Here is a 25,982-nt window from a genome sequence, read left to right on the forward strand (position 1 = left end):
AGAGAGAGAGAGAGAGAGAGAGAGAGACAGAAACAGAGAGAGACAGAGAGAGAGAAAGAGAGAGAGAGAAAGAGAGAGAGAGAGAGAGAGAGAGAGAGAGAGAGAGAGAGAGAGAGAGAGAGAGAGAGAGAGAGAGAGAGAGAGATTATGAGGATAGGAGGAATTGGCTTGGATGATTATGGAGGCTGAGAAGTCCCACGGTCTGTCATTTGCAAGCTGGAGATCCTAGGATATAATTTAGTCTGAGACTGAAGGTCTGAGAATCAGGGGAGCCACTGGTGTAAATCCCAATCCAAGTGCAGAAGATGAGATGAGAAGTTCTAATTCAAGTAGTGAGGCAGGAAAAAAAAAAAAAGAGAACCCTAGGGAACAAAAACATTTCAAAAGAAAATGAAAAGCTGCCACAGAGGTGAGAAGGGAACCAGGAGGGTGTAGCATGTTGGAAAGAGCTAAGAGAATAAAAGGTTTCAAAAATGAGGGAATAATCAATGTAAAGCCCTACAGAGTCAATGTGTGGTAACCGCATAAAAGTATCAGTTTCAGCAACACTGCGGAGAATTTTGGCTGGAAAGGAGAGGTGGGAGAAAGACCACTAGCTTAATCCTGTGAGTGGTAAGGGGGCTCAGGGTCTGGGGTTGAGAAAGGTGATTTTAGAATGTTTTAGATGAGAAGAATTTTGACAGTCTTTAAATGCTGATTATAAAAAGCGAGTCAGCCAAGAGCCATTGAGTCGTCATGGGACAGAAGGTTTAGATGCTGAGTCGGCAAGAAGGAATAGGGATGTAAAGGGGCGGGGTAGACTGGAAAGTAATTGTTTATTATTATTATTATTATTGTTGCAAAATAATGGGAGAAAGGATTGGTGAGGGGTACAAGAAAGTTAGAAAATTCCATGGCGAAAGTAGCGGGAGTTCCTGTCAGATGAATTCTAATATGTCTGTGAAGTAACAGGCAATGACGATACAGGCTGAGACTAAGCAGAGGAGATGGCGGGGCAAACCTGGTTTTGATTTATGCTGCCGGCTCAATGCTGAGAGATTCTTTTGGCAGCCCTGTTTCCTCTTGTTTTTCTGGATCCTTTGCACGTAGCATTTGAGGTTAAGGCGAGAGTTCTTGACCCAACGTGTTACACGCCGATACTCCAGTCAGAACTACCACTCCCGGAATGCAGTACGACTCCGGAGAAGAGCGGGGAGTAGGGGGCGCTGGGAACGTAGCAGGCCCCGCCCCACCGCCTGCTCTTATTGGAGGAGCGCACACACTCCCAGGAGGCCACGCGTAGGCGGGGCGCTTGACCCGGAAGTCAGACGCGTCCAGTCCCTTCCTCGTTTGGGAGTGGGCAGTCAGCGACCTGGCGCTTACCTGCGACCCTTGGTCCCGAACCCGCGCGCCCTCAGAGGGTGCCCGGACAGGTAAATGAAGTGGGATGTACTCTGCGGAAGGCGGGGAGACAATGGCGGAGGGAGGGCGGAGGTGTAGATGGGAAGGTGCTGGGGTGGAGCAAGGAGTCAGTGCAAGGGTGACTTGGGCTTCACTGCTGTCTACAGTTCGAATTGTCCAGCAGCTCTAGTTTCGGCGAAGTGCATTTTATGCTGCTGAAAAGGCCTGGAGTTAAAGAGTGTCAGAGTGCGTCACTTAAGTTGTCATTACAGGAGGGAAAAAAAAATGTTAACTTTCCCTCAGTTTGTATTCTGCAAGACCTTCTGTAGCGTTTGAATCTCTTGAGATCAACTGAGTCTCCCCAAAAACTCTCTGCATCGTTGTTCAATGACGTAACTTTCTGTTTCACCACCTGCTTTATGCTCCTTCGTGGGTTCCTAGCACCCTACTTGCCCTGTCACCACCGCCCAGTATTGACATCCTCTTCCTCAGTTCGGGTAGGAGCTATATCTTCGCCCAGACCTGTTTCCTCAGCTTCAAAACTGTATGTTACTGTTATTTTTATTAATAGCCAATGATTATCAAACTCCAAATATATACGAGACTCTTTGGTAAATGCTTTACATCTCCCTTTCCCCAAACTCCCACAAACAATTATCAAGTTCTTTTCATTCTGTCTTATTAATTGCTCTCAACTACCTGTACCTCCATTCTCACACCCTTGATCCCAGACGATACTGTCATGTTTGGAACATTCTTTCCCTTTGAATACTTGTGTTTAGGGAGGCAAACAGGAATAATCAAGATGATGTTATATCTTGGTTACTGCAAAATAAAACAGGTGGTTGACTTGTCAGGGTAGAATCCAATTCTGAAAAAGTCAAAGGAGTTGGGCTGGGTCTCAGAGCATTGTCCAGAAAAAAATATTTGTAATACCAACAAGAATAATCTTGATCTGTGACCCGACTTTTCATAAACACCTCTTCTTTTCCCCTGTCATAGCAGTGTTTATTCATTGTTCTTCTGTCTCCTTCAAGTTTATTGCATCAGAATTTGTGGTTTATCTATCGTTGGCTTATTTCCTTCTAAGACCCAGACAGAAGAGTTGGAGATTGGATTACTATCAGCTCAACTGTTTTATCTTACTTAGAAAAAAGTTAGTGAAAATGTTCTTCTTATGTCCTACTGAATATAAAGTTATCTACCATTTGTAGTATATTTAAAACCAAAATATGCTCAGTGTGCACTTGTTTATTCAACAAATATTTGAGGGACTATCATGCCAGGCACTGTGCTGAGCACTGGGGAAATAGTGAGGATGTTATTCTGTCTTCCAAAGAGAAATAATCCTAATAGTATACTGAGGAGGTTCATAATGCATAGGCTGACATGTGCATTTCTTTCTTTTCTTTATCCAACTTGAGATAATCACAAAACTTTAAGAAATCCCCTGAACTATTATGGACATTCTTATTCACTCATTACACTTTATTGCATTTATTTGTTTTTATGTGATTTCCCCATTGTACTATGACTCCCTTGAGTAGAGAAGTCCCTTCTTCCTCAGCTTTATACCTCCAGTGTCTACCACTTTGACTATCATATAGTACATATGTGTTGAACTGAAATAGACTATTTGATCAAATTCAAGTGACTTAATTTATACAAGGCCACCTTTATGTAAGGCCATAAGCCTTATCCCTCAATCTTCTCATTTACCAGATGTGGACTATTCCATCTCATCAGGCTAGTTTATTGACCTTTCTTAGCTCGTTTTGACTCTTTGCCTTCTCTTGTTCCATAAGTCCCTTCTAAAATTAGTCTCCATGTCTTTCCTGAGCACCTTGTATACCTCCCTTTAATTTAATGGACCAATTAATTTAATAGTATGCTCATGATGCAAGGGTGGAAAAAATTTAATTTCCACTGTGTATTTTCTATGAAACATTCTGCTATTGAATGCTTACAAGAATTAACATAATACATCTCCTTGCAATAGTATAAATAATGATACAGAATGCTTTCTTTTGAGTTTGCATTGACTGTAACCATGTGCTATGTGATGAATTAATTCTTCTATTTCTTTCTTTGAACATTTATATAACCTTTTTTCATACAGCATATTATGGTATCATTTGGTTTCCACTTGGTACAAACATTTTTGAATATTTTCTCCTTAGCCTGAGATTATGTGTTAATGTTATTTTACCGCATTGTCATTTTTAGAATGTCAGATGACAGTCTCAATTCTTAAAGTTTTATTCTATCCAGATATCATTAAATTGTAAATCATTATTGCAAAAGACATATTTTTGTCTTTCTAACTCATTCAGAACACAACAGGAGTACAAGAGTGCTTGAGTCATGACTGTCATTATGTTTTTAGGATGTGCCAACATAATATTAGCCAGACATGCTGCTAAGTTATTAAAAAATAATCACAGTCATTTTAGGGGATTTCTTGACACCTGTGCCTTCATAGACATGAATGCAAGTGCAACACGGGATTGTGTGCCGTTGCCCATTTACAAGATATACATACAGATGATCCAGAGTATTCTTATACATTTTTAGTGTTATCAAAAATACAGAATTAAAAAATTTCTCAGAACGCTTGGACTTGAATGTGAGAAACTGACTTGGCCTTTCCCCCTATTCAGTTTTCTGAAACTGTCTTCAACGTCTACTTGAAGATGCTTCCACTGAGGAGGAGCATTTTATCATTGCAGTTCTAGTTTATTACCAAATTTTTTACACAGGCAATCCCTTACTCACAAATGGACATGTTCCAAAAGTTCCTTTGTAAGCTTATTGTTTGAAACTCTGGGTGCATTTTTCTCTATAAATAATGCTATCCATGACAATTTAGATTGTTATGCCAACGAGTAGCATCTTTATAATAATTCATCTATTAAAAATGCATCCAGAATTCTCATTTGGATTGCCCTATAGCATATATTTTTTTGGAATCCCAGTAACTGGAACAAAAATATCCTTTCCTTAGAACTTTAACACAGTTAGAAACAGGCTTTTCTAAGGCCAAGCTGTTGTAAGTTACCCTTCTGGCCCATAGCTCTAATGTCATGTTTCTAATATGAGTGAGGAAACAGATGGGATAGAGGTTTTGGAGAGGAGAGGGAGGCAAGTTGGGGTGATGTGAGTATATGGAAAGGGAAGAGTAGGATTGATTTGGAAAGAACAGTGAGTATCTAAAATGGAGGTTTGCATCACTTCTCAGCCTTTTGGCTAAGGTCAAGTGTAGTATCTGTTCTTACCAGTTTAAAATGGGGGGCTGTTGTGCGTTGAATTGTTTCCTCCAAAGAGCTGTGTTGAACACCTAATCCCTGGCACCCGTCAATGGAACCTTATTTAGAAATAGGGTGTTTGCAAATGTAATTGAGGTATAATTTAAAATAAGGTCATACTGGAGTAGAGTGGCCCCTTGACCCACTGTGACTTAGTGTCCTTATAAGAAGAAAAGAGACACAGAGAGAACGCTATGTAAAGATATAGATATAGAGAATGCCACGTGGCTTCAAAGACAAAGATTAAAGTGCTGCAGCTCCAAGCCAAAGAATGCCATGGATTGTCAGCAAACTGCCAGAAGCTAGAAAGTGACAAGGAAGAATTCTCTCCTATGGGTTTCAGAGGGAGCAGGGCTCTGCTCGCACCTTGGACTTCTGGTCTTCAGAACTGTGAGACGGTACAGTTCTGTTGTTTTAAGCCACTTAGTTTTGGGTACTTTACTATGGCAGCCACAGAAAACAAATGCATAATTCTTAGTAGGAATGAAGTAGAATTGGGATGATGGCTCTGGGACCAATTAATGAGTGAATAGGAGAATAAGGAGGAACAGTGTTGAAACAGGGCTTTTATATTGAATTATCTTTTTTTCTTTCTCTCTCTGGCTTATCTTTTCATTCTTTTTCTTCCTGAATATTTACATAGCACTTTATGGCTTATAAACTGGCATTCACTTACTGCAAATAATTAGCAGAGCCAGGTTTTCTGACTTCAGATGCAGTGTTCTCTGTGCCACAGTTGTTTCTTTTATCCCAATATTCATCAAGACATTACAGATTCTTTTGCAAGAGAATTACAATGGGGGCAGGTGAGACTTGATTATAGGTAGAATTTTTAGCAGTATAGGAGAGAGGAAGGAATTCCTATTAGTGACATCTGGAAGGAGAGTAAAGTTTCTGTTACCATGTACCCAGTGTTTAACAGCCATTTTTTACTTGGAGACTGCTTTTGTTGAATAAAACACTGCTTCCCTATAACTTACAGCCAGTGCTCCTAGTTACAGTCTGAATAATGTGCTTCCTGTTCCGGGAGATTGTACTTTATATAAATTTGAAAACTGTCATGTACCTTTTAAGTCTTCTCTTTCACATTAAATATTTCTAGTTCCTCCAGCCATTCTTCAGGTGACGCAGTCTCTGTGTCTCTCACCCATACTGTCTTCCTTCTGTCCAATCTTAAAATATCTATTATACACAGAACTAAATTCCTTATTCCACATGTATTCTAACAAACATAGAGTATAATGGTAATAGTACTTAAAGAGATCAAGACACCCTATTTCTTAATATAATTTAAGATTATGTAAGCATTTTAAGCAATATCTCTTGTTAGTTCATAAAGAACTTATGGTCCACTAAAACACTTGATCTTTTTGCGTTAATTTTGCCAAGCTCAGTTTTCTTGAAGTTGCTCAGGGACTTAGGCTGCTATTTTTTCATCTGTCTGTCTCGGGGATCATATGATTTCTCATCTCTGTTTCTCTTTGTATTTTTGTTCCTCTCCACCATATCCTTTTCACCCTAAGCAATGACCTCCTTCCTTGTTATAAAACTTCATTGACTGTTTTACAATCTTCGGTCTCTGCATGAGTAAATACAGCTAGGAGCTGACACTTGTCCTTCATGAAGCTTTCTTTCTCTTTGGCTTCTCTGGCTTTCCTCACTTTCCTAGTTGGTCCTCCTCAGTCTTCTTTGTAGGTCTTTATTTATCTACCTTTCCTCAACTGTTGGTTGTGCTTTGGGTTTACCTTTGGCACTATTCTGTTTTTCTGTGTGCAGTATATCTTCAGCAAATAATCATGTTTACAATGTCAGGTCTAGATGAGCTCATCTGGTAATGAGAGGGCACAGAATCAATCCCTAAGAAAAATCAGCAGTTAGAGGTCAGGTAGAAGAGGAATTGAATCAGCAAGAGGACAGAAAGAGCAGCTAGAGACATAGGAGTGCTTCAAGGAGGGTTGGCCAGTGGTGTTCACTATTCCTGAGAGGTCGAGTAAGGTAATAATGGAGAAGTGACCAGTGTATTTTGCAATGTAGAGGCTGTTGGGTGATCTTAGGAAGCCTGGTTTTGTGGAGTGTTAAGGGCAAAAACCAGATTGTAGTAAGTTGAAGAGTTAAAAGGAGGTACAGAAGCAGAGCTAGTGTTTAGGCAATGATTTTATGAAATAGAACAGTATGATACATGGTCAAGGGAGGCTTTAGGATCAAAGGAGTTAAAGTATGAGACAGTGATTTGGAAACTGTAACTTCCTACATATGTGTAAGAATTCTGGAAAGAAGATGGCTGAGCACATGACCCTGGGAACAACTTCATTTAGAGAGAATGAAGAAGAGATTCTGAGAGACATTCAGCTCAAGAGGTAGATGAACACCTGTTCTGTGTGCTGTCCTTCAGTGCTGGGATTCCAATAAAGGATCAGCAAATTTCCTGACCTCAGGCACTTTATAGTCTGGTACCATGTTTCACAAACTATGACTATGTGAATCACCTGCACCCAGGCAGGTTTATTTTAAATACAGATTCCAGGACCCCGCCTCAGGTCTACAGAATCAGAATTTTCAGGAAATGATGCCAAGAATTTGCATTTTTAGAAAATGACTCTTATTCTTCCACCTACGATGATTCATATTCTCACTACAGTTTGAGAACCACTGGTCTGTTGAGTGAAACTGAACATGTTAACACATAACATTAGGTTTAACAGTTAATTAAGACTAGTAAGGAATTTGTTAATCTCTTTGTATAAGTTTATGTCATTAAATAAGATAAACTGGGCTGCTGTGGGGGAGGAGCATGTATTCATAACCAAACATAAGGAAACTAATCTTAAACTCAGATTGTTTTAGTAATGTTTTATGTATGAAGGATCTTACCATAATTTTTAAAAACATTCCTCTTTTTTGGAAGGTTTGGGTTATTTTCACTTTGTTTCTATTATGGATAATGCCTTAATACAAGAGGCAGTATACAGTAAAGGGATAAAATTGTGGGTTCTAGAACCATACTGCCTGGATTTAAATAACAGATCTGTCACTTACTAGCTCTGCAATTTTGGGCAAATTAAAGTCATCTGTGATTCAGTTTCCGCATCTGTAATTGAAGTATAATAGTGCATAATCTCATTGAGTTGTGAGGATTAAATGAGATAATAATTGTAAAGTACTTAAAGTGGTATCTGACACATAGTAAACAATAAATATGGGCTATTATTATTGTTAATAATTATCTTTGTGAATCCAGAATTTTCTGTTGAATTATTTCCCTAGGATACATTTTCAGAATGGAATTGCGGCATTAAAGGATGAAGACATCTTTATGTCCCTTTGCTATTTATGGTCATTGCTTTTCAAAAGGGTGATATCAGTTTGTGCTGTACAATTTGGAAATGCAATATGTTTATCAATGGTGTGTGTGTGTATGTGTCTGTGTATGTATCTTCTGTGTCTCTTTATATGTATGCATATCAGCATGGCTCAGGTTGTAAGCTTGTAGAAGATTGTGACCTTCTTGTTAAGCCTGTTAAGTGTGCTGTTAAGTTCCATGTTATAGGACCTTGTTTGATACTGCAGGTAGATGTTGATAAATAATAGTAAGTTACTTTTGGAAGATCATGTCAAAGAAATATTCTAAATTTGTGTCTTTTTTTCTTTTGTTAGATTGAAGCCATGGCCATTCTTTTTGCTGTTGTTGCCAGGGGTACCACTATCCTTGCCAAGCATGCTTGGTGTGGAGGAAACTTCCTAGAGGTGACAGAGCAGATTCTGGCTAAGATACCTTCTGAAAATAACAAACTAACGTACTCACATGGCAAGTAAGTTCTACTTTGCATGGGATATGGGTTGAAAGAAGTGACTTCTATTATTAAAGTTAGAACAGTAGAAAACTAGAAAACAAGCTTCTAGGTAGATAATTTGAATAGACTGACAAAACAGTAACCTTCATCAAGTTTGAAAATGTCTAGTTTTATTACTTGTAAATTTAACTTGCTATTATTTTCTGTCATTGAAGTGATTTTACTTTAAGAAAGATACAGAAATGTTAAATGTAAAAGTGACTTAGCTCTGGAGCTCAAGGATATGTAAAATGATACAGATAACATAAATAATATTCCTTTGTTCATTCTTTCAGTAAATATTCACTGAGCATTTAACTATTGCCAGGCACTTTGATAAGTGCTGAGGATATAGCAAGAAATGCAGTATTTGCCCTCACAGAGGTTATAGTTTAATGAGGGAAACAGTCAAATCCATAGGTAATTATAGTAGAGGGTGGGAGGTAGTGGGTAGGGGGATGGCATTCCAGGTAGAAGGAATAGCAAATAGATAAGTATGGTGGCATGAGATCATAGGGTATATTTGGAGAACTGCAGGTTGTTCTCTGTGACTGGTGCCCAGGGTGATGATGATAAAACGAGAGAGATGGGTAGAGAAAAAATCATATAGGGTCTCATTGGCCATGTTAAGAGATTGAACTTTACCCTGAGGGCAGTGGGAAGACATTTAAGATTTTCAGCCAGGTTTTGCTTTAGAAAGATTACTCTGGTGGCTGATTAGAGAGCATAGGTGGGAAATCTTAGTAATCAGATAAAAAGTGCCTCAACCTTCCTTGTCAATACATAAAAATCTTTTGTTATATAAGCTATCCTTATTTCTTTAGTTCTTATCTCAGAAGAAAGTTCTTATTTCTTTCTAGGGCTAACCCCTTGTACAATTTAGGGTCTAGTCTAAGCTATTGTGAGAGAGACTCTGAAATATAGTGTTCACTTAAATGAAATAGTCCAGAGATGAATGGTTTGGAGTTTTAAGGGGGCTTTGCCATTCTCCATTAGTGCCTTCCAACTCTGTCTAAGGAAGCTCCTTCAATTCTTGTTAAATCCCAATGCTTGCCCAGTAATTTTAAAGGCAAGGCCCAGAAGTGGCCTGACATTTTATTGTTCAGAACTTTCTGCTCACATTTTATTGTTTGCTATTTTATTGTTTCTATTGTTTGCATTTTATTGTTTTATTGTAGTCATGTAGCTAACCTAGCTAGAAGGGAGGCCAGGAAATGTCATGTCTGGCTATGTAGTCATTGGCTAAAACTCTGTTACTATGGAGGAAGTTATAGGATATCAGGGGATCACTTGCAGTCTTTCATTCTACTCTTCTGACCATCCAAATATCTGGGTAAACTCTTCTTCCCAACCATAGAATATACCTCTTCCCTGAGGAAGGTAGCTCCAAAGACCTATCTAGTTCCTGTGTTTAGCTCCAAGTCCAGAGTCTGGGTGAAACACAGTCCTTTCCATCAGGCCAAGGGGTGGATCCTGTGACCCACTAAAAGACATGTCATATTTTTTTTTTCCTGTTCTTCCAGCCTAACCTGATAGACAATGGTGAAATAAAAACAGGATCACAGTGATCCCATTTTTCAAACTCCCATTTAAAAACGAAAGAATGAGAAACAAGTAGAACTCACCACTTCCTAGCAATGATAAAACAACTGCCTCACAGCAATTTCAAAGACTCCCTGTTCTGACTGGGGAGTGATTAGTAGTTCTGCCTTCTTGGAGGAACTTTCTCATCTTTTTTCCCCGACTCCTGGTTTTGTTCTTCAGAAGATTCTTCCTGGTCCATTATCCTTTCTGGCCACATCCAAAATGGGTGTTAGAGAATATGTCATATTTGGGAACTATACAAGTTTTATAGTCTGCTTCCTGCTGGTGTACATTTGGGGGCCCAGAGGTTGCTTTAGGAGTTAAATAATCCCAGCCTCTTGTGATTATGGCATTATAGTTTCTTCAAAAATGTTTTAGGCTTATAATCTGTGTGTTTCTAGCCAGTTCCCTGGAAAATGTCCAAGGAAAGCACTTACAATCCTTTCATAGGCAAGACTAGGAAGTAGGGCATATATCTTCACTCACATATTGTGAACCAGAACTTAGTCATTTAGCAATATCTAGCCACAAGAGAGGCTAGAATATGTAATCTAATTAAAATGTGGTTACAGTAGAAGAAGGTGTTATCTGTCTGCCATGCCTCTCTACCTGTGTCCTGATATAATCCTCCCTTCTATCCTCTGTGGTGAGATTCCATTATTGAGATTTTTTTTTAACTGTCTGCATTGGGTTTTCTTTTTCCCTTATAATCATTTTCCATCATTCCAATAAAAAAAATCTTATTACTGTATACCAAAAGAAAAATTCAATTTTATTGCATGTTAAAGCACTTTTCCCCTGAAATCTGTTCTTCCTCTTGCTATTCTTTTTTTCTTTAATAGCATTACTGGCCACTCAAATTGGCTAAGCCTAAAACTTCAGAATCATGTTAGACTTCTTTACCAAATCTCTGCCATTTTCCTACAAGAAGTATTTCAGTCTATTCCCTCTTCTCTATCCCCACTGTCACAGTGTTAGTTTAGGCTTTCATTATTTCTCATTGATAATCCTCCTACTAACTGGTCTTCCTGTTTCTGGTTGCTTCCATCTTAAATGTGTATTTCAATTCCTATGATGATCTTTATTGCCCCAAACCCACTGCTTTTATTTTTTGTTTTTATTTATTTATTTATTTATTTTTTAGATAATTATTATTTTTTCTTTTTTTTTTATTTCGGCATATTACGGGGGTACAGATTTTAAGGTTTCAATAAATGCCCATTCCCCCCCTCCCCCCACAAGTCTGAGTCTCCAGCATGACCATCCCCCATATGGTGCACATCTCATTTATTATGTATGTATATACCCGCCCCCCTCCCCCCTCCTATCTGCCCAATACCCTATTACTGTGGTACCTATGTGTTCACTTAGGTGCTGCTCAGTTAATACCAGTTTGCTGGTGAGTATATGTGGTGCTTGTTTTTCCATTCTTGGGATATTTCAGTTAGTAGTATGGGTTCCAGCTCTAACCAGGAAAATATAAGATGTGCTATATCACCATTGTTTCTTAGAGCTGAATAGTACTCCATGGTATACATATACCACATTTTATTAATCCATTCTTGGATTGATGGGCACTTGGGCTTTTTCGACAGCCTTGCAATTAAGAATTGTGCTGCTATAAATATTCGAGTGCAGGTGTCTTTTTTGTAGAGTGTCATTGGATCTTTTGGGTAGATGCCCAGCAATGGGATTGCTGGATCAAACGGTAGATTCAGTTGTATCGTTTTAAGGTATCTCCATATTGCTTTCCACAGAGGTTGAACTAGTTTGCAGTCCCACCAGCAGTGTAGGAGTGTTCCTCTCTCTCCGCATCCATGCCAACATTTGTTATTTGGAGACTTTTTGATAAAGGCCATTCTCACTGGAGTTAAGTGATATCTCATTGTGGTTTTGATTTGCATTTCCCTGATGATTAGAGATGTTGAGCATTTTTTCATATGTTTGTTGGCCATTCTTCTGTCTTCTTTAGAAAAGTTTCTGTTCAAGTCCTTTGCCCACTTTTTAATAGGGTTATTTGATTTTTTCTTGCTGATTTTCCTGAGTTCTAAGTATATTCTAGTTATCAGTCCCTTATTGGATATGTAGGATGCAAAAATTTTCTCCCATTCTGTAGATTGTCTGTTTACTTTCATGACTATTTCTTTGGCTGTGCAGAAGCTTTGTAGTTTGAACATGTCCCATTTATTTATTTTTGTTGCTGCTGTGATTGCCTCATAAACTCTTTGCCTAGGCTGATGTCTAGGAAAGTGTTTCCAACTTTTTCCTCTAGAATTCTAATAGTTTCATACCTTAAGTTTAAGTCTGTTATCCAGCGTGAGTTGTTTTTTGTGAGAGGTGAAAGGTGTGGGTCCTGTTTTAGCCTTCTATAGGTGGCTATCCAGTTCCCCCAGCACCATTTATTGAAAAGGGATTCTTTTCCCCAGCGTATGTTTTTGTCTGCTTTGTCAAAGGTTAGATGGCTATATGAGGATGGTTTTATGTCAGGATTCTCACATCTGTTCCACTGGTCAATATTCCTGTTTTTGTGCCAATACCATATTGATTTAATTACTACAGCTTTGTAGTATAGTTTGATATCTGGCGTATTAATGCCTCCCATTTTGTTTTTGTTGCATAGAATTACTTTTAATATTCGGGGTCTTCTTTGGTTCCATACGAAGCGTAAAATTATTTTATCTATATCTGTGAGGAATGCTGATGGGATTTTAATAGCTATTGCATTGTATCAGTTTGGGTAGTATAGACATTTTAATGATGTTGAGTCTGCCAATCCACAAGCATGGTATGGATTTCCATCTGTTTACATCCTCTGCTATTTCCTTCCTCAGCGTTTCATAGTTCTCCCTGTAGAGGTCTTTTACGTCCTTGGTTAATTATGTTCCTAGGCACTTTAATTTCTTTGTTGCTATTGTGAAGGGAATTGAGTCTTTGATTTGGTTCTCAATTAGATTGTTGTTGGCGTATATGAATGCCTCTCATTTCTGTGTATTGATTTTGTATCCTGACACTTTACTAAATTCATTGATCAGTTCCAGGAGTTTCTTGGTTGAATCGTTGGGGTTTTCTAGATACAATATCATATCATCGGCAAACAGTGAAAGTTTGATCTCTTCTGCCCCTATTTGGATACCTTTGATTCCACTTTCCTGTCTGATTGCTGTAGCCAGGACTTCCAGCACTGTGTTGAACAGAAGTGGAGATAGTGGGCAGCCTTTTCTGGTTCCAGTTCTAAGTGGGAATGCTTTCATTTTTTTCCTATTCAGTATGATGTTGGCTATGGGTCTGTCATATATGGCTTGTATCATTTTTAGGTATATTCCTTCTATGCCTATTTTCTTAAGTGTTCATATCATGAAAGGGTGTTGAATTTTGTCAAAAGATTTTTCTGCATCTATTGAAAGAATCATGTGGTCTTTGTTTTTGCTTCTGTTTATGTGGTAAATTGCATTTATAGATTTACGTATGTTGAACCATCCCTGCATCCGTGGGATGAAGCCCACTTAGTCGTGATGGATTATTTTTTTGATAAGTGTCTGGATTCGGTTAGCTAATATTTTGTTGAATATTTTTGCATCTATATTCATTAGGGATATTGTTCTGTAGTTTTCTTTTTTTGTTGCATCCTTTCCTGTAAACCCACTGCTTTTAGAATAAAATCCCAACTCACCCTTCACAATTTTGTACATTCCTGACCTTTTTCTATCCTTATTTCCAGAAGACCCTTTGCCATTCCTTGACCTAGCTATAGTGTTTTGAGCTTTAGTAAATTCTTTTCTGTGCTTTTGTATCTTCTGGGAATGTCATTCCCCTCATAGACCACCTTATAAACATTTGCTCACTTTATCGGTTCCAAATGAAATACTTTCTTAATTTTTACTTTGTCACTCTTAAAGGGCACTTCTGTTCATGCCTCTTTCTTCAGCATGTACTCTATGCCCTCAGCATGAGTTTCCTTAACATGACTTGGAAGATTCTTCAAGATCTGCCTTTTTTACTTCTCTGGCCTGATCTCTTACTACTTTAGTTCTTGATTTTGTTCTCCAGCCATACTTCGCTGTTTGCAGTTCAATGTTAGGTTCTTTCTCTCTTCCTAACCTTTGCAATAGCTGCTACCTTTTATTGGAAAATATGTATATATACTTTTTTTTTTTTAATCTGGCTTAATGTTCCTGAGCTTAGATGTTTCCTCTTCTAGAAACTCCTTAACTCCAAGACTTGGCCAGGTGCCTCAGTCAGAGGTACCTGTGTCTACATGGCATCTAGTGTTGATTGGTATTGTAATACCTATCATACTGGGTTATAATTGTAGTCTTGATTGTTTGTCTCTGTCCCCTGACTGTAGGTACCTTGATGGCAGGCATCATACCTTGTTACCTTTTGTGACCTGTGTACCAAGTGACTCCCCAGTCTGGTTTAGGAGAAACAAATTTTATGGGGAAAATGATAACTTCCATTTTGAACATGTCATGTTTAAGTTGTCTGTGGTATGTCCAGCTGAATATGTCTAGTAGACAGTAGTGTGTAGGCCTGGAACTCAAAAGATAAGTCAGGTCTAGATTTGGGAATCATCAGTATAATTGTGGTAGTTGAAAACAAACATCAACAACAAAACATGAGAGTAGATGCTGCCCTCCAGGAAGTGAGTGTGAGAAAAGTAGAGGGCTAAGGATGCTAGAAAACATCAGCATAGAGGGAAAGAGATTATGATATAGGCCAGTATATTAGTCTGCTCAGACTGCTGTAACAAAATATCATAGACTGAGTGGCTTAAACAACAGAATTTATTTCTCACAGTTCTGGAGGCTGGACAAGGTTCAGTTCCTGGTGAGGGCCCTCTTCCTGGCTGGCAGATGGCTACCTTCTATCTGTTTCCTCACATTGTGGAGAGAGAGTGCTTTCTCTCTCTCTCTTCCTCTTCTTTAAAGCCACTAATCCTATTATAAGGGCCACACTTAGGATCTGATCTAACCCTGATTACCTCCCAAAGGCCTCATCTCCAAATATAGTCACACTGAAGGTAAGGGGTTTAACATGAATTTTGAAAGGACCACAATTCACTCCATAATAACAGGCAAGCCTGGTGTCAAGAAATCTAGTGAAGAGAAAAAAATTTAGAAGAAGGAAGTGGTCAACACTATTAAATATTTTAGAGAGAGCCACTGGATTTGGCAGCATGGAATTCATGGGTGGAATTGGTGTGAACAGTTTCAGAGTAGTAGAGGAAGACATTTCACGTGAGTTTCCATACTTGTAATTCATATCAGGCCTCTATGTGGACATTAATTCAATAGCTACTGCTGTCTACCCACTTGTCCAAGGTAGAAATCTGGGAGGCAAAATTTAGTTATCCTTCTGTCTCTTCCCCAGTAGCCAGTCACCAAGTTCTATAAATGGTATCTCCTATCTCTCTTCTTTGTCCCTTCTTCATTGCCCATACGACTTTAGTTTATTTCCTTCATTCTTTCTTTCTTTTTTTGAGACAGAGTCTCACTCTGTTGCCCAAGCTAGAGTGCTGTGGCATCAGCCTAGCTCACAGAAACCTCAAACTCCTGGGCTCAAGCAATCCTACTGCCTCAGCCTCCTGAGTAGCTGGGACTACAGGCATGCACTAGCTTGCCCAGATAATTTTTTTCTATATATTTTTAGTTGTCAGGCTAATTTTTTCATTTTTTTTCTTTTTTTTTTTAGTAGAGACAGGGTCTCACTGTTGCACAGGCTTGTCTCAAACTCCTGAGCTCAAATGATCCACCCTCCTCGGCCTCCCAGAGTGCTAGGATTACAGGTGTGAGCCACGGTGCCCGGCCCCTCATTATTTCTTAACTGATGCATTACAGTAGTTTCTCATCTGGACTTCCTTTCAGTCAGTTCTCTACACTCTAACCAAAGTATCCTTTTCAAAGTGCAAATCTGATCACAGTCTCCCAGGCTAAAACCTTTTGATGCTTGTTCATTATTCTTAAGATAATGTACAGTGTAGTTTATAGAGCACCATGCACTGCCTTTAACTTTCTTGTCCTGTTTGCCATGCTACATTGTAATTCTTTGCACTATGATCCCTATGAAGACAAGGACTGATGGTTTTTCTATTTTGTATCCTTGGCATCCAGCACAGTAACTAGCTCAAAGGAGATACTCAAACAAATGTTGAGAATTTCATAGAAAAGGTGTTTGCTTTGAGATATTAGGTAAAAAGCAAGGAAGACTATATGGCCCATTGGGGTTAATCTTAATTACATACCCCTCCTAAGATGTCATCTCTTGTTAAAGACTTATGAATCCAATTATGCTTTTGGAGCTGTCATTTTAATGATTGATACACATGCTCTTATGCTGTGTAGCTAGGGTAGAGACCTTTTAATTTCTTACTTATTCCTATCAGTTTGACTTGAAAGAAACAGGTATATGGGGGAGGGGGAGAGAGAAAACAGACTGTATCTGTAAATAATATGGTGATGTTGGCAATACTGAACTTTCTTATACATAGAAGATAGAAGTAAAAGAGATGTTGCTTATAACCACAGTAAGTTTTATATCTTTTATTCTACAGTTATTTGTTTCATTACATCTGCCAAGACAGGATTGTATATCTTTGTATCACTGATGATGTAAGTAACTTGAAGACATATTGCTGTTTAACTATGTGTATTGTTAATATAGTCAGTTCCTAATTATCTATACCTATGATGGGTAAAGGTAATACAAACTTTTTATAGCTGGAATTTTTTTTATATTTTGTATTTGCCCTAGAGAACAGCACATGACAAGAAAACTTGATACGTGGGTATGTGAAAATTAGCTTTGTTTTGGTAGAGTTTCAGCTTAACCTCTAGCAACTCTACATTTATCCTATTGTAGTGAGAATTGGTGTTCATAAGTATGATTCTTTGGTATTAAAGCTTCTCAAAAATTGTTTAACTGGTCACACTTAAAGCACTGACTTGAGGGGGTGGGGCAAGGGTAATATATGTTGCCTTAACATTTGTACCCCCATAATATGCTGAAATTAATAAAAATGTTTAACTGAGATGTCAAATTAGATAACTTCATTCCTCCAATCAATAGTTAATGGAAATTTTTAATGTGCAAGGACTTTGGAAAAACTTTTAAAATTACAATACATTATAATCAGCTATGTAAAACTGTAGTTTACATTGGTTGGATTGTTTTTTGAGTTATTTGTAGGCTCTAGACCCAAAATGCTCAATAACTTAATGATATCATCAAAAGCCTTTTTCTCTTCTGCTTTCCTCATTGTTGACTTCTTCCCAGACAGGTTACCATTACGATTGCATGGAGCTACATGCTTGTTTATTCATGTCCACAGAAGAGGGACTGTGGCTTCTTGATTCTCTTATTGTAGGAATGAGGAAACTTCCCAGATGCATGCCCTCTCCTCTGCCTGCTTTCAAAGTGGTCTTCCTTTCATGTCTTATTGGTGACATGCTTATTTCTAAACTGATCACTGACAAGAAGCATGAATTGGCATGATTTCCATAGATTGGGGTTCCTAATCTTTATTGTGTCACAGACCCCTTTGTCACTCATGGGCCCTTCCCAGATTGTTTTTAACCCTTTGCACTCACTTGCTTTTTTCTCAATTCCTTTATTCTACTCGGGATTTAATTTTTTAAATACCCCAGATTTTACAAAGTGTGGCAGTAGAATAAAAACTGGAGTTTCTTTTCATACAAACTTATTTATTTGGATTTTTTTATATTTCAAATTATTGATACATTCAAAGAGTAATTTTAATCTCTATAATTTTTGCTAACCGTGTTGAATCACACTCGACATCCGAGTGCAAAGGGTTAACTGTATAAAATAAACATATATGATTCTAAAAAATCAATTATATTGAAAAAATATGGTATTCAAAATATTTTCTAAGTTGATATAATAATGTATATGCTTCTTTATGAACTCATTAACAAAATCTAGTCATGGTCTAATAACTAATAATTTTGAAATGGTGTAAATGGTATTTCAAGATTTTTTTTTTTTTTTTTTTTTTGAGACAGAGTCTCACTTTGTCGCCCGGGCTAGAGTGAGTGCCATGGCGTCAGCCTAGCTCACAGCAACCTCAAACTCCTGGGCTCAAGCAATCCTCCTGCCTCAGCCTCCCAAGTAGCTGGGACTACAGGCATGCACCACCATGCCCGGCTAATTTTTTGTATATATATTATTAGTTGGTCAATTAATTTCTTTCTATTTTTAGTAGAGACGGGGTCTCGCTCAGGCTGGTTTCGAACTCCCAACCTCGAGCAATCCGCCCGCCTTGGCCTCCCAGAGTGCTAGGATTACAGGCGTGAGCCACCACGCCCGGCTCAAGATATCTACTATTGTGATGGTATATGAAAAAAGACTTCTTTTGGTGACAGAGTTACAATACTGTTTAATACTCAGGTTGTGAATGTACTACCTATATTCACAATTGAAATTTAAGTAAAAGTTTGGTACAAATAATGATGTGATTTGTTTTTCTATCCAAGACTCATTTGAATTTGGATCATTGACCAAAATTTAAGAACCCTTGGCCTAGACTGAACATCTTGGGTAAAATGGAAATGACTATCAACCATAGTGATCATCATAATGATTTTTATTCCTAGCTTCACAGTATTTTGTAAAATCAGGGAAAAAAATCCAGCTATATCTGAAATGACTGATGTGAAAGACCTTAGAATAGTTGAAAAATATCATGAAGTCTAGGGTAGAGTTGAGCCTAATATTTCTAATTTGATACACACACACACATAAGCACACATACACACACACTTTTTGACTTGCTGAGACTAGATAAGGGTATGTCACTTGATCTTTTCAAATGTACCACCACTTTTGAAAATATCAATTCACAGTTTATGTCAGTAGCATTATCTTTGTGTGTGAAAGACTGTGCTGTTATTATGGATTTATTGAACATCTTCTTGTGCTGGGCCATCTAATAGATCCTATGAAAGATATGCAGGAATAACCTAGGTACCATTATCTAGCCAGACATATCTGGATTTGACTTTCAGCTCTTTCATTTACTACTTGTTGGACCTTTGGCAAGTTAGTTACCTTTTCAGAGCCTTTGTTTCCTTATCTTTAAAATGAGATCAATGCTAGTTTCTTCTCATAGAGTCATTGCTCAGTAAATATTAGCTGTTTGTTGTTGTTATTAATTATCCACATCATCTTTCTTTACTTTTTAAATGTGAACTCTGTTTTGGTCTCTTTCCAGGATTTTGAACGTTCCCGAGCATTTAATTTTATGAATGAGATAAAGAAGAGGTTCCAGACTACTTATGGTTCAAGAGCACAGACAGCACTTCCATATGCCATGAATAGTGAGTTCTCAAGTGTCTTGGCTGCGCAGCTGGTAAGATCTTTCTCAAGATAAAGTATTTTGATTTATATTTCTTTTTTATTACCTTAAAACATGATAAATATAGGGGACCCTAGCCTGAAATATACTTTTCTGATTGTGTTACTATATGCCAACATGATAAAACTTCCCTGATTAAAATAAAATGTAAAGGGGCCATTTTAGAATAGAAAGCAGTGATATTCTCTGTTAATAGTGGTCAGAGTATCTCAGGATTAGGAAGAACATTAAAGATTATCTAGTTCATCTAGTTCAACTACCCATCTAATGGTAAATTCACTCAACATGTCAAATGGCCTTTTAACATATACATAAACTTTCTACCCTTCCATGAGGCAAATTTAATTTTTGAACAACTCAAATTAATTGTTTGAAAGTCTGTTCAACTCTATGAATCTCTAATTGCCAGCCCAGTAAAGTTGTACATATGTGTATACCTCTGAAATATCAGTGTAGTCAAGACAGAAAGCATTTTTGTCACCCTAAAAATTCCCTCATGTCCCTTTCTAGTCATATCCTCTCCCCTATACGCTGTCCCAGGCAACCACTGATCCATTTTCTGTCACTATAAATTAGTTTTGTCTTTTCTAGAGTTTTATATAAATGGAATCATACAGTATGTACTCTTTATGTGTTGCTTGTTTTGCTCATTGTAAGGCTTTTGATATCCATCCATGTTGTATAAATCAGTAATTTGTTTCCTTTTTTGCCGAGTAGTAGTATATGCATGTGCCACACAATTTATCTCTTCACCTGTTAGTGGATATTTGAGTTGCTTCCAGTTTTCAGCTGTCATGAATAGAGCTGCTCTGAAACGCCATGTGCAAGTCTTTGTGTGGACATATGTTTTTATTTCTCTTTGGTAAATACCTAGGAATGGAATTGCTGGGCCATATGGTAAGTGATATGTAATTTTTTAAAAAATCATCACCTCTTTTCCAAAGTGGTTGTACCATTTTACATTCTCACCGGCAGTTCTAGTATTTCTGCATCCTTGCCAATACTTGTTGTGGTCTGTCTTTTTAACTTTATCCATTCTAGTGGGTGTGTAATGGTATTTCATTGTAGTTTTAATCTACATTTTCATGATGACTAATGATGTTGAACACCTTTTAAAATGCTTTTTACCTGTGAAACTATTTCAGTACAAAGACAAGCTCTAGCTGTGATTTTGTTATGAATGAAAATAAAGATGTATTGTAATTAAATACTTCTCACTTCTCCTGCATTTTTAATACTCTTTTTGAGTATTATGCTCATACACACACACACACACACACACACACACACACACACACACACACACACACACACATATTCGTCTGGGAATGAATTTCCTTTAAATTGGTTATTTTATATACCTTTATTATTCAGGCAATTGATTTGTTTCATACTATTCATTAGGAAATGTTCATCTGTGTAAAACTGTACACAACAGTACCAAAAAAAAAAAAAAAACAATGCAAAACAGTCAAGAGTAAATGGAGTCAGCTGGCAGCAAAACTTTCAAATTAGCCAGTTTGTCATTAGCTCCAGATCTATGTATGACCCTCTGAACAGGTCTATGCCAGTTCCCTCTATAAATGTAGATAATTATATCATCTTCATCATATAGTTTGGGGGTGGATTAAACAATATCCCCTGCTTGAAGTACTTCGTACAGTGAAGTGACTAGAGCATTGTATATTAAGCCCTCCATAATTGTTAGCTACAGATAATAACTTTAAAATATATATTATCAGTATCTTAGATTCTAGATCCTATGAAAAGCCAATGAAAATAGGATGCATGCAGTAATCCCAGAAGATATAAGAGCAGATGCAAAGAAACTGGGCCAGGCCTACCTCATCATACTTAAGAAATGTGGAATGATTTTGGAAAACCCTTTTCTGTCCCCCATGCCCCAACTATAGTCTTCTTTTTCCCCTTTCTTCTTTGTTTGAGCACAGATTATATATCCTCCAACTTCTGCCCCAAGAACCTCAGGTGTATATTTAATATATTATAATATATTTAGCTTTATTTTATATAAAATAGGTGATATTTTTAAACTATAATAGTTATAGTTCTTATGGAAGCATTTTTATGCTGCCCATATTTTTTCCTAAGTCTGGTAACATTTTTCCAGTAAAGTGACATATGTCTTTTGTATCAATAGAGACATAACTTAGTATTCCCCAGTATAAATTGTCATTCTTCTTATTTTTGTTTTCCTATTGTAAATAATGTCTGGGTACCATAAGTTAAAACTTGTTTTCTTATAGAAGCATCACTCTGAGAATAAGGGCCTAGACAAAGTGATGGAGACTCAAGCCCAAGTGGATGAACTGAAAGGAATCATGGTCAGAAACATAGGTATGTTTCATGGCATAGTTTCATGCACGTGGGCAAAAATGATAGCAGATACTTGATGGAGGTCAAATTGTAGAGAGGCTGAAATAGCACTTCCTTATTCTTACTATTGGAAATTGTCAGCTGAGATATGGACGTTGCTTAACCATGATACTGTCTGCTTGTATGAATGGTTTCTTCTTAGTATTTGTGACTATTCTTTATTCTAAATTTGTTAGTTTGCTTAGCAAGACTAAGTTCCAGAAACCTTGTGATAGTTCAGCAGTATAGAATAGTTTGGTCAGTTTGGGCTGGATATACCCAGATAACTGATATTATCAGTAGATACTTACAACTATTTGACTTCCTCAGAAAGTTTATGGCTCTTGATTGAAAGAAAGGATTGGAAGAAAAAACTGTTGTATCTTTCAAAGGAATAAACTATGTTATAATTTCCATCTAATGGCCTATTTTCATTTTATCAAAACCATTTAGCACATTAAAATAATCCAAAAAATTGCAGTAAGTTTATTTCTAATTGGTTTATGTAGTGATATTTAGATTTAGGATGATGCTAGTTTTTACAAGCTCTGGTTGTCATGATGCCCCTGGACTAGCAGCATCAGCATCACCTGGGAACCTGTTAGAAGTACAAGTTTTCAGGCCCCACTGTAGACATGCTAAATCAGAAACTCTGGGAGTGGGACCCAACAATCTGTGTTTTCACAAGCCCTCCAGAGGATTCTAATGTATACTCAAGTTTGACAACCACTCTTTTAAATGCATCTTCTGAGGGTAATAACCTTTACAAAATTGAATGCAAATGGTTACATAATTGCTTTATAAGGAATTGTTAAATTTCATAAATGTCAATTTATTTATAATCTGAGGTTTACTATTTGAATTATTTTTACATTTATTCTTAGAATAGTTACAAATCATGAGAAGACTTTTTAAAAAATTTAATCTCACCATCCCAAAGATTCTTTTCCATTTTCTTTCCTTTAAATTTTTATCTATTAATACATGTATACATACATAATTATAATCATATTTATATTCAGTTTTGTAGAGGTAGTGTAATAAAGTGATCAAGATTTGGATTTCTGTGTGTCTGAATGTGAGTCTTGATTTCACTTCCCACCTGCTCTTTAGCCCTTCAGCAATCCTCTAACCTCTCTGAGCTTTATTTTCTAATCTGCAAAAGGAAGATGATAACAGAACTTAAGCGTACCAGTTTAAAAGAAGTAATGTATATAAAAGCTTTCTACAGTGCCTGGCACATAGTAAGAGCTGAATAATTGATAGCTATTATTAGTCCTTTTTATGCTCATATAGTATTTCATTGAATTAATATATCATAGGTTACCTACAGCCTAGCTCACAGCATGGGCACATAAGTTCTTTAGACCAGTGTTACTCAGAGTCTTGTTTTGCAACCAGATAAGGAGCTTGCTGAGGAATGCAAATCAATGCTATGCTCCCTTCATTGAGAACTTCTTGCTATGAAAATATTATCAGTTGGACTGAACAGTATGCTTAGAAACTTGGTTGAACCAATTGCAAATACTCTTTAAGTAGCACTGATTTAGAGGTTTGTCTTACAGTAACAGTACTGTTATGTTTTTGTGCCTATTATGTTTTTCTTATTGAGATTCTCAGGAATGGGATTAATAATCAAAATGGAGAAACATTTTTGTAGTTCTTGATATGTATGTCTCTTGGCTATTTAAAGTGACTTCCTTTGATTGATTTTAGTTTTATTTATACATCTAGATAGAAATTAGAGAATCTATTGATAAAACTACTAATACTTCTTCTTACTCTTTTTTTCTTACCAAATGTATTTATTTTGCCTGAAAACAGAAGCAGCCAACTTCTATAATATTATTTATTGCAGATGCATAAAGTTCCTAGAAAAATCAACTTTTTAATTGACTCCTTTAAAGTGACTTATTTGTTTTTAGAGAAAACAGAAACAGCAAAGTTAACATGTAGCAAAAACATTTCCAACTATTTCCCTTTGATTTTTAACAGCTTAATGAAAATATAATTCATACCACAAAATTCATCCATTTAAGTTATATAATCAGTGGTTTTTACTATATTCACACAATTGTATAACCACTACTGCAGTGAATTTTAGAATATTTTCATCACCCCCAACAGGAAACCCTGTACCTACGTGTAGTCACTCCTCATTTCCCTTTAACCCTGAGACCTAAGCAATGGTCAGTCTCCTTTCTCTCTCTCTAAATTTGCCTATTCTGGATATTTTGTGTAAATGAAACCATATAACACGTGGCCTTTTATATAATGCATGCTGCTTTATAAATTCTGGATACTAGACCCTTAACAGATACATGATTTGCAAGTATTCCATTCTGTAGATTGTTTTTTCACTTTCTTGATGGTACCCTTTGAAATACAAAAATTTTTAATTTTTATGAATGCCAATATATTTTTCTCTTTAGTTTCTTGTGCTTTGAATGTCATTTTTTTTTAATTTAAGAATTTTACAGGGGTATGGCCGGATGTGGTGGCTCACACCTGTAATCCTAGCACTCTGGGAGGCTGAGGGAGGTGGATCATTTGAGCTCAGGAGTTCGAGACCAGCCTGAGCAAGAGCGAGATCCTGTCTCTATTGAAAAAAAATCGAAAGAAATTATCTGGACAACTATACAGAACAACTATACACACACACACACACACAAATATATATATATTAGATTAGCTGGGCATGGTGGTGCATGCCTGTCGTCCCAGCAACTCAGGAGGCTGAGGCAGTAGGATTGCTCGAGTCCAGGAGTTTGAGGTGGTTCTGAGCTAGGCTGAAGCCACACACTCTGGCTCAGGCAACAGAGTGAGACTCTGTCTCACAAAAAAAGAAAAAAAAAAGAATTTTACAGTACACACCTTTTGGTTACATAATTTGCTTCTGTACAGTTTGAGTCAAAGGTGTAAGTGTCTACTTTACCCAGTTAATGTGCATTGTACCCATGAAGTGTGAATTTACTCATACTGTCCACTCCACTCCCATCTCCTACCTACTTGATTTCCCTTGAGTTTTACTTCCATATGTGCACATAGTGTTGATTGATTAGTTCCAATTTAGTATTGAGTGCATATGGTGTTTGTTTTTCCATTCTTGTGATACTTCAGTTTGAAGAATGGCCTCCAGTTCCATCCAGGTTGTTACAAAAGATACTAGATCACCATTTTTTTTGTGGCTGAGTAGTGCTCTGTGGTATACATATACCACATTTTATTAATCCAGTCATATATTAATGGGCATTTGGGTTGATTCCACATGTTTGTGATTGTAGAATTGTGCTGCTATAAATATTCAATTGCAAGTGGCTTTTTTATAGATTGTCTTTTTTTTTCCTTTGGGTAGATACCTAGTAGTGGCATTGCTGGATCAAATGATAGTTCTACTTATTGTTCTTTGAGGTATCTCCATACTATTTTCATAGAGTTTGTACTACTTTGCAGTCCCACCAACAGTGTATAAGTATTTCTTTCTCTCCACATTCTCACCAGCATCTGTTGTTTTGGGACTTCTTGATAAAAGCCATTCTCGCTGGAGTTAGGTGATCTCATTGTGGTTTTGATTTGCATATCCTTGATGATTGGAGACGGTGAGCATTTTTTCACGTGTTTCTTGGCCATTAGTTTATCTTTTGAAAATTTCTCTTTGAGTTTCTCTTCCCCCTTTTTAATGGGGTTGATTGATTTTTTTTTCTTGATTTGCTTGAGTTCTTTGTAGATTCTGGTTATCAGCCCTTTATTGAGTGTGTAGCATGCAGATATTTTCTCCCATTTTGTAGGTTATCTGTTTGCTCTAATCATTGTGTCCTTGGCTGTGCAGAAGGTTTTTAATTTGATCAGGTCCCATTTATTTATTTATTTATTTTTGTTGTTGCTGTGATTACTTTTGGGGACTTCTTCATAAATTCTTCGCCTAGGTCAATATCTGTAAGAGTTTTTCCAATATTTTCTTCTAGAATTCTTAAAGTTTCATGCCTTAGCTTTAAGTCTGTTATCCATTGTGAATTAATTTTTGTGAATATGAGAGGTACGGATCCTGTTTCAGTCTTCTACGTGTGGCTATCCAATTTTCCCATCACCATTTATTGAATAGGGATTCTTCTCCCCAGTGTGTGTTTTCATCTGCTT

The 25,982-nt window shown here is 37.1% G+C and overlaps 1 protein-coding gene and 1 pseudogene across 2 annotated transcripts in view; both read left to right on the forward strand.

Annotated features, from left to right (window-relative positions):
- The first annotated feature begins 1,272 nt into the window (after positions 1 to 1,272).
- The window catches only part of VAMP7 (vesicle associated membrane protein 7), a 68,749-nt gene continuing 44,039 nt past the window's right edge, over positions 1,273 to 25,982 (forward strand). The window contains exons 1-5 of one of the 2 annotated variants that reach the window (XM_012746956.2): positions 1,273 to 1,412; positions 8,340 to 8,494; positions 16,650 to 16,707; positions 19,329 to 19,466; positions 21,737 to 21,827. In XM_012746956.2, the coding sequence (XP_012602410.2) occupies positions 8,349 to 8,494; positions 16,650 to 16,707; positions 19,329 to 19,466; positions 21,737 to 21,827 (433 nt within the window). In that variant the 5' untranslated portion in view covers positions 1,273 to 1,412; positions 8,340 to 8,348. Of the gene's footprint in view, positions 1,413 to 8,339; positions 8,495 to 16,649; positions 16,708 to 18,128; positions 18,450 to 19,328; positions 19,467 to 21,736; positions 21,828 to 25,982 lie in introns of those variants that run through there. The other variant, XM_012746957.3, reaches the window with a different exon arrangement.
- LOC142866177 (uncharacterized) lies at positions 4,607 to 4,832 on the forward strand (annotated as a pseudogene).

Source organism: Microcebus murinus, unplaced genomic scaffold (assembly GCF_040939455.1).
Source record: "Microcebus murinus isolate Inina unplaced genomic scaffold, M.murinus_Inina_mat1.0 scaf001_hap2_Mmur4.0, whole genome shotgun sequence".
Lineage (NCBI taxonomy): Eukaryota > Metazoa > Chordata > Mammalia > Primates > Cheirogaleidae > Microcebus > Microcebus murinus.